General features: G+C 39.3%; 1 protein-coding gene across 1 annotated transcript; it reads right to left on the reverse strand.

Annotated features, from left to right (window-relative positions):
• Positions 1-33: 33 nt before the first annotated feature.
• On the reverse strand, positions 34-8,935 carry LOC140937556 (GPI-anchor transamidase-like). Its single transcript, XM_073387115.1, has 13 exons — positions 8,807-8,935; positions 8,642-8,733; positions 7,304-7,362; positions 5,821-5,897; positions 4,750-4,783; positions 4,513-4,590; positions 4,323-4,419; positions 3,790-3,907; positions 3,292-3,402; positions 2,523-2,600; positions 1,721-1,809; positions 1,264-1,357; positions 34-557 (listed from the first exon to the last, which is right to left on the reverse strand). The coding sequence occupies exons 1-13, from the start codon at positions 8,930-8,932 to the stop codon at positions 468-470; spliced, it is 1,143 nt and encodes a 380-aa protein (XP_073243216.1). The 5' UTR covers positions 8,933-8,935; the 3' UTR covers positions 34-467.
• Between the last annotated feature and the right edge of the window lie 252 nt (positions 8,936-9,187).

Consider the following 9,187-nt stretch of genomic DNA (forward strand, 5'->3'; position numbering starts at 1 on the left):
CGGAAAGGGAAGAATTTACAATAAGATTGTGATCACTGTTTCTGCCTCAATGAGAAACTGAAAGCAGTCGCTTAGAATTTGTATGTATTCGAGTAAGCTTTGTCTTTATAAAAGCTGTCCTTCAAGAACTAACGGCACTCATAGGAACCATATTACATTGTTTCGGAGGCCACTGAAAGACCAAGAGGACAAAACGTCATACAATATTTAATATTGGGTGGTTATTGTCCATTTATCTTGGAACGTACATCCCTTGTTGAGCTTTCGTTTCAGTGGCTCACAACTCGCATAATAAGCTCCAATTTGTGCCTCGCCACAAGTTACTGTCATCATGTGTAACACTGACTCTTCTATCCGCCTCGTGACAGTCACTCACGTAGACCTCGTGACAACAGACTTGTATTTGTTAGCGCAAAGAGCTTGCGTCACATTGATTTCTTTATGACGTCTTCAGTACTGCTGTAGGTTTATCGCAGGGAGGCCACGCCAATCAATACCACAAACACCGCAACAGATACCAGAAACTCCACCGGAAATTTCCATTCCACCTTCTCTGGCTGTAAAAAGAGAAATAAATCAACGGCGATAAATGCCTTTGTAACTAATTAATTTCATGGATGCAGGGAACTGGTTGCACAAAACTCCTGCACTCGTGGTCAATTCTGATCTAAGTATTCTTAACACAAAACGTTTGGCGGTTTGACGTAGTTATATTTGTCATAGTTTTTGGTTGAATTGTTTCGGAAAGCAGTTTGGATGGTAACCAAACACAAACCCATAGATAAAGAATCTTGCGCAGGTTTTATCTCTTGCTTACTTTTCATGGTTACGGTTCATCAATTCTTGACGCTTAAACATTTGGAAACCATAGCTCTTTCAACACAATAGTCTCTTTTTTTCCTGAAACACCTTTTATCCAACTCACCTCCGCACTCCAATTCTTTTCGTTCCTCCACCACTACAACAACATTTCTTTCTGTAGTTTTAACACCACGATCAACAACCAATTCCTATGGTTTTGCTTTAACACCGACACCACCAAAATGCTATTGTTTTCCACCAACACCACTGACACCACAACATTATTATGGTTTCCCTTCACCTTTGAGATTCCACCGCAAACAGGCGGCTCAAAGAAGCCCACCTATACTACTGATGCGACGCCACGTATTTTATGTCCCAAAGTCACAGACACAGATATCAGGATCACACCAGAGCTACTAAGATAATCTATATCAAACTCGTTAGAATGACGAATGATACCTTTTTTGCTGTGGTGGGAAACTGCTCGCGCAAAACACGTTTCTCTGCTGTTTTAGGACTTTTGTCTCTTACGGGTGCTGAGCAACCCTCTCCTCTGCAACGGGAAAATTATTTCAAGTTAATTCACTTAGGACATCTCTTAGTTCTTGATTTCACCATTAAACATTACTTTTAAAAGTGCTTTATGAGAAACATGCATTTATATGTAGCACGAGCTTCGTAAGGCAAAGGCTGGGCCTGCTCAGATATTTTAAAGCCTTGAGTACTGATACGAATCGGAGACTGCAAAGTAATCTCCCACTTGGCGGGCCAGTGACCAACCAACTCAACTAACCATGCGGCGGGTTAAGTGTCGCCTAAAAATCAACTTTCGAATCTCTGAGTCGTAGCTGTGCGTAGTTGCCTCTATGCTCACTACAGCCTGGTTGTGGCCAGAATCCTTTTTTGAAACTCTCACCTGCATAGAGATTCCTGGTTGACATCAGTAGCGGAGGAATTTGATATCTCAACGCTGTGAACGCTGCCAAAGAAGTCGGTCACCAATACCTTAAAAAAGAAAAGAGGAAACTTTATATCTGTCACCAAAACTACAACCATTGACAGAAGTCCCTGGGAGAGTAATGCAGAATTCTTCTTAAACTCATTAATAATTCATAAAGAAAATACAAAAGAAATTAATGTCTAATGAGGGTTTGGAAATCAGATGAAAAACTGGTCATTTTTGCATCCTTAATTTCTCCTTCTAAGATAATTTTGTTTAAGAAGTAATATCAAGCATTCAACACAGTGTTTCATCACTAGATGAATCACCTCGAAGTTCCTCAAAAATACTCTGCTGCGCGTCGTATTTTCAACTCTCTTCACGGTGTTTCATCTGGTGATGAAACACTGCTTCTCATGCTTGATATATTACATGATTTTCTGTAATTTCTGGGTTCCTTCATAAAACAGTGCATCCTTTTCGAAATTTTCTTACAGCTCCGCTCATTCCACTCTAAACAAAGTTAAAACTCGAAAAAATTCTGCGGGATACAGGCGTCCAACGTTGTTTGTGGGTTGAAGGGAGCAGGGGTTGGGTATTGCTATGTTAATTGGAAAACGCCCCAGAAATGCTTAAGTGTCCCAAGACTTTTGTCCATGATTGTACATGTCGCTTACTCAAACAGACTTGGAGACCTGTCAAGGAAGAAAATGTACTTCATACCTTTAATCTCCGATCACGTTATGGAATCATGTTAGAAATGTTTTATACGCTTTACCTTGTTAGGGTCCCTGTTGAATAAGTCAGATCTCACTCCTGGTGTAGATACCACTAAATTTGGCGTAGTGTAACTGAACTACAAGAACAAAGAACACTTTGGTGAGCTCGTAGGTTACACTAGTTCTGTATTAACTGCATGTATGCGCTAAGGTATAATCATCGTTAAACACGACCACTGAGTTTAGCTTGGTTTATGCAGCATTAAATGCTAGTCCATTCCAGGGTTATCCTCTTGCAACGTGTATATACACAAGGTAAGAGAGAAACCTGTGATTTAAAATTGTTGTCTTCGGACACGATATGGCCATACCCTGACACCATAATTGACCACCGTACCTCAACGTGTTATTAAGGCAAGCTGAATAATCAAATCGTGTTACCCAAGGAAGTTCCTACTCTTAATGGTATTGTTGATAGATGGGTGTCTTAAAAACACTTGCATTCAATCATGATGATGCTACAGACAGTGACCATGACAGTTTGGGTAGAAACTTTACATGCATGCATCTTAACACAATCATCATCTTGTACTGAATGTGAATTCAATTCAGCTCGAGAAAGCAACGCTTTACTGTTTTAGGTCACTCTCAGTTGGAGACACGCCACCCTTGAGGGAGTGGTTAACAAAAAATCTTCGCCAAGAAAGCCGTATTCTGAGTCGGTCAATAATACTACTGAAAACAGCTTATCATGCTTAAAACAACACAGCTACTTAATGATGATGATGATGATGATGATAGCAAATAAGAAATATTAAATGAATTTACCAAATCTCCCACGGTGGCCTTGCTGTTAGGAGTGACACCTTCTAGAAACTGAAGAACGTAATACGTGTACCTGTCTATCACGTGAACTCCAATGGCTGGGTCTTCGTGATGCTAAAAAAATAGATAATGATGAAAAGAAAACAGTAAACACAACAACTTTCCTATCCAAAGTTTGTATAAAAACATTTGTCAAGAGAAAAAAAAGTGAATTCAGTGTTAAGGTAGGGCGCGTAGATTTTCTTGTTGGGCAAGTAGCTTTTAAAGCTTACAGGGTCCAAGCAAGTCATCCTCTTACAAAATCATTGACTAAGACCAGCAAAAAGTCGCCATGGGAAAGCAAAATGCCAGAGCTACTTGACCAAAAGGCAAGCTGGAATTCAAGTTTTTTTTAGCCCTGTTAAAGTATCATTCCTTGAAGCTGAGATCCTGGGTTCCAGTCCGAGAGGGAACAGTCATCCTGAATTTAATTAGGGTCCCTGTACACAAAGATGAACTCACAGAAAGGGAATCTTCTCCAACTAAACTGCTGCCAACGCCCAGAATGTTTGGTGAGTAAAGCTTCAGTGTCATGGAGTATGCTTGGCAGGTGTCCACAATCAAGAACACCTCATTATACCTGCAATGATCCAAAAATAGAGGTTAAAAATGAGGGATTACTGTACAGAAGTATACCAAGCAGCTCAATGGATTACTCAGTAGCAGATTGAGGGGTGGGTATTGAGATACCTAGTCTAGGACAGAGATAGCCTGACAAAACAGCACACATTTGCAACCACACTACTTGTTTCCACACAAAATAACATCTGAGGAATGACTGCAGGTTGGTCAAAGCAAATTCCCCGCAAGGCATGATCAATCAGAAGTATTACCCAGCTCTGAGTAGTGACCAACATCAGTATGGCCCTCAGACGTCATTTCGCGAGGAGACTAGCATCATGAAATGTTTGCCGTTCTCTCAGGCTAGGCTAGAGTGGGATCTACACTCCTGGGTCCTTTCCCTTGAGGTCTGACATTATTACTGCTGCACCCACCGTCGTTTTTGCCACATTTGCTCAAAGGCATCAGCCAACTCTATGCTTGTGATCTCCTCAGAATCTTGAAACTTAAGAAACCCATCACCCCCATGGCCTACAAGGAAAAAGGAAAAACAACAGCATTACAATTATATTCCCTCCACGCCTTTGAGTTTTCATGGGAAACTTGATCGTGTTAATAACAAACCTGTCATGTAGACGAGAATGTTGCTTCTTTCATCAGAAAGTAATCGCTTGGATCTTGGAACACTGGATGGAAGACGACCTGTTATATAAAAATATGGAAAATATCAAGTGATCACAATTTCACTGAGAGGCACAAAATACTACTTTATAGTTATAGTTAATGGTACAGGGTGGGAAACCATCTTGGAAAATTTAAAAGGAAAGTAGAAAACAAGTCATATTTTTTTCTCAGTTTTACCTGTCAAGATTCTGATGAAGTTTTCCACTGTAACCTGTAACAAAAGGTTTCAGAGGTTTAATTTTACTCTTGTTGCCTTCAATTATGGTTGCAATGCTAGGCAAAGAAGGTAAAATTTTAAGTGTTTCAAAATCTTCACAACAAAAAAATTACTGTACCAGAAGGTACATGTATACGCGTAGACAGGTGGACCACACAATTTTGACATACTTATAACTATCACTACGAAATTTTTGATTGGTAGTGACATATGGTAAATGGAGAACCTGCTTTTCCATTTCTTTCCTTTTTGGATTCATTGGCACTTAAAGTAAGTTTCTCACATGACAATGGTGCAATATTCTATTTTCCCTTAGGAGGCTGCATTTTTTAAACCTACAACAGGACTATGATGTCATGATGAATAGCCTTGAGTGTCCCTTAGTTAGATCTCTAAAGCTGGCCATAGCATGCTGGATAGACTTGCCCGGATTGAACTTGACATTTTTCAGTGACATTTTCCCTCATGACTGATGACCCAACTAAAATTAATCTTAGAAAGTCTATATGCTGTTTTATTATATGGAGGAGAGTGTTTTACTGGGAACTAAACCACTCGTAGATTCCATACGCCACTTCATCCGGGACCCGAGTGGCGTATTTTCCGTATGTCACCTTTGTGAGTGTCGTATCGTTCAATGACGTCACGATTCCCGCCTTTTGCTTTTGTTGAATTGGTTTCTCCATATAATAAAAAGAACATTACACGTTGGCTCGAAGATATGAATTTTATGTTCGAGTGGCAAGAACAATATCTCACTCGTTCGCTTCGCTCACTCGTGAGATATTGTTCTTGCCACTCGAACATAAAATTCATATCTTCTCGCCACCGTGTAATATCCTCTATATATGAAGCAGGTAAAGCACAACAAATAGAAGCAGAGCTGAATAGGTATGGTATTCATGTTATAGGTGTGGAAGGGAGCAGGTGGAGCAACAAAGCTGCATAGAATGCATCAAGGTAGGGTAAAAAGGCAACAATGGTATGTGCCTTATATGGTACTTGCACACAAGGGATCTGTTAAAGTGTACCTCGTATCCTCTGTAATCCACTTCAATGTCATCACCGTAGACATTGATATGCTGATTAGCATTGTTAAACACTGTGCCTGTGAATGACAAGGGGAATGAAATGATTGAGTTTCTGTATAATTATGTTAAAACCCTAAAATCGCAGACGATTTTAATTCAGACAAAAGAAAACTGTCCAAAATTTCTATGTCTTAGAATTTTACAGAGCTTATTTAAGTTAAAAAATATTTGTGCAATTATGTTAGTGATAAGTATACATTAAACAGGCTAAGTAGAAGTATCCAATGACCCTGTCCAATTGAGTCTGATTGTGCAAAACAGCTATGCCTGTCTGACAAAACAATTCAATAAACCACATGGAAATACAAAGCTGCGACTCAAGGTCACTGGGATCTGTTACAATATTTGAGAGCAATTGAGTTCCAACAAAATGGCTGTTGCCAAGGTGAGGGAAAATTTTCAGATCGTCCTTAAATCTTTCCCTTACACCTTAGAGGGCTAATATTGTTTGTTATGTACACAGGAAAATTTGAGCCCTGTGATGCTTAAGGAAAGATTTTACAAAAGTTTAAATATTACAAGGATTTTTTTTGCAAAACCACTCAACCATGATTGGGTGGTTAGAGTTGTTTTTCCCATACAAATCCTTCTAATCTTTACCAGCCATAGTAATCACTATTTTGGAGATATACAGCAGAAAATTTGCAGGTTTCTTAATTTTATATGCTCTCTCAGTTGATGCTAAGCTGCTGCTAAAAACTGTTTTCTTGTTTACAGAAAGTTGATTGCATGACCAACTGCTGCAAAAGGCCTGTTCATCACTCCTCTAGAAATGACATGTGGGCCATCAAAATGATGCCCATGAAATCCCAAATCTTTTCCGTCAACAGATTTTGAAAATATAAATCCTATAGGTACTGTCGTAAGTGTAAAGTTTCTTGATTGATTATGGATAATTTTTTTAAACATTGAGAAGTGTGAAAGGTTTGAACCCAGGAGTCAATTCATAAGTACATGTAAGTTTAGCAAGATTATCCAGGTAAACGTAGTCCTAATTCTATATAGGACTGTTGTTGACAGTGACTAACATTTCAACAACCTGTGCTGTAGTCATCTTCAGAGAGTGAACTCGTCAGTACAGAACAGGATTGGCAAGCTTGAAGGATGCTATATACTTCTACTATTGCTTTAGATTTTAGAAAATCTGAAACAGGAATCGTAGCCACTACGTGAAAATGGCGAATCTGGAATGTTATTTTCCCTGTGAGAATTTTATAGCTGAGGAACTATCTCTTGTAAGGTGGGCCTTGGTAGATTTCTGCTTATAAGTCAGTGAAACGTAGAGGTTTAAATCCTTTGTAAGGAAAAGTATCACTAATGGTGTATCACAACTTCCTACACCTCCTACATGTAATTTCTTTGAAAAATCATAATTAGCTTATTAAAGGTGATACGAACAGTGTAGGAAAAACTAAAGACTCACCTGGTCTTGGATTGCGAGCATTACAGGCCATGTCATCAGCAAGCATAACAATAATGTGACTGTGTGAATATGAAAGTAAAAAGACAGTGATTATTGTAAAATGTGTGATTCCAGAAAATATCCATACCCCCCCCACGGATGGTCAATGGAAATTCCTAAGGGGTGGGGGGGGGGGCTAAACGGTAGAAATTTCCTAGGGGTATGGGGGGTGCCAACGAGAAGAATTTTCCACAGCATTGTAAAAGACGCGATCGATCGTACGAGACAAACATAAGTATATGTGGATCATTTTGATTTGTAGCACAACAAAAATCATAAATAGATGCCCTTTCGAGAAAAAACTTAAAGATGTAATGGTCGGTCCGTCCAACGTTTAACTTTGACGAAGTCTCTTAAATAAATATCGTCCTTCAGGCAAATCGATCGCAATTCTCGGTCCAATTCTCAACAGGTCCCTTGCTTCTCCGGGGATAAATTTTAGCGCATCGATTTATAATGTCGAACATGTATCTCGATTGTGGACTCGATTGCAGATTAGTCTGATAAAAACTTAGGCTAATCGAGAACAAACGTTGTCTATCTCAGCCCTATATTTCTCGAGCTTCGTGTAAACAACTTTATGCAAATTTCGGTTGAGTTCATCGCGACAAAGCGTTGCGTGACGACGCAAATAACAGCTTTGCTGTATTTTATTATTGACTTCTAATAAAGTACCGTTGAAGGCAAGCTGTTTGTGGAACAGACTTCTCCATCAAAGACAATATCATAATACTATTTTTCAGGCATATTGTCAAGATGTATGAAAAAAACTATCTTGCTACAACTAGCACAGGTGTACTTGTAGCTGCCCACTGGCTTTTCTTATGGTTGCTTTCTACAGACCTTGTTTGAATCCCCTTATAAATACTTCACTTGAAGGCTGATAAAGATATGCTGGTCAGTGAAGCATTATTTTAAACTGATCACATGATATGGGACTGCATAAGACTAGGCTCTCATTTCCAGAAAAGCAGTTTTAAGGGGTGTCACAAAAACTCAGAACTCAGACCCCACTTAGAATTGAACTGAGTGCCTGTGTTGTCGAGACATCCAGGGGTCTGAGTTTTTCACGGTCGGAGGTCTGAGTTTTTGTGTCACCCCAGTTTTGCGACGTTTCTATTATTGACTCTATAATTCTCTGTATACAACATACCACGCAGCTCCGGTTTTTCAGGAGCAAAGTGTAGGTTGTGCAGTTAATCCCAATGTTTAAAACTCCACACTTTCAATTTTTGTTTGTTTGTTGACGAGTGAACGCATCTAATTACATTTCTTGATATTTAGAAATAATTTACCTACCTATCGGGGATTCCAAGTCTTTTGACACTTCTATAAATGGACAGAACGTTAGCTACATGGCGATAGTTGAACCAGAACCGAGACGTACAAACCTAAAAAATAGAGAGTTTTAAGTCCGCTTCCTCTACTCCACTGTCAGTGATGGTTTTATATTTTTTCTCTTACCAATACCGCCCAATTGTTTGTGTGATCACTCTTCAAGAATTTATCGAAAGATTTCTCCATTTTTGCTGGCATCGACTGAAACAACAAGGCTATCACAACTCGCAGCAGCACACATTTTGCCGCCATCTTGGTTTTACGAATACCGAAAGGCTTCATGGGTAACTCTACTCTACGAGGCGTGATGCACTGCGTGATACGAGAGACTTTTGTTGATTTTTCTGTCAGTTTTTTCAGAAATTTGTAGAAAGTTGAATATACGTTGGTATAAGAAGATTTGAAAGCCGTCAATAACGGTGTTAATGTTTCCGTTTCTTTTTTTACGACTGCCACAGGAAAATGTTGCTGGATTTCCGATTGTTTCCGATTCATGACGAATTTTGA

This window comes from Porites lutea, chromosome 5 (genome assembly GCF_958299795.1).
Source record: "Porites lutea chromosome 5, jaPorLute2.1, whole genome shotgun sequence".
NCBI classification, from domain to species: Eukaryota; Metazoa; Cnidaria; class Anthozoa; order Scleractinia; family Poritidae; genus Porites; species Porites lutea.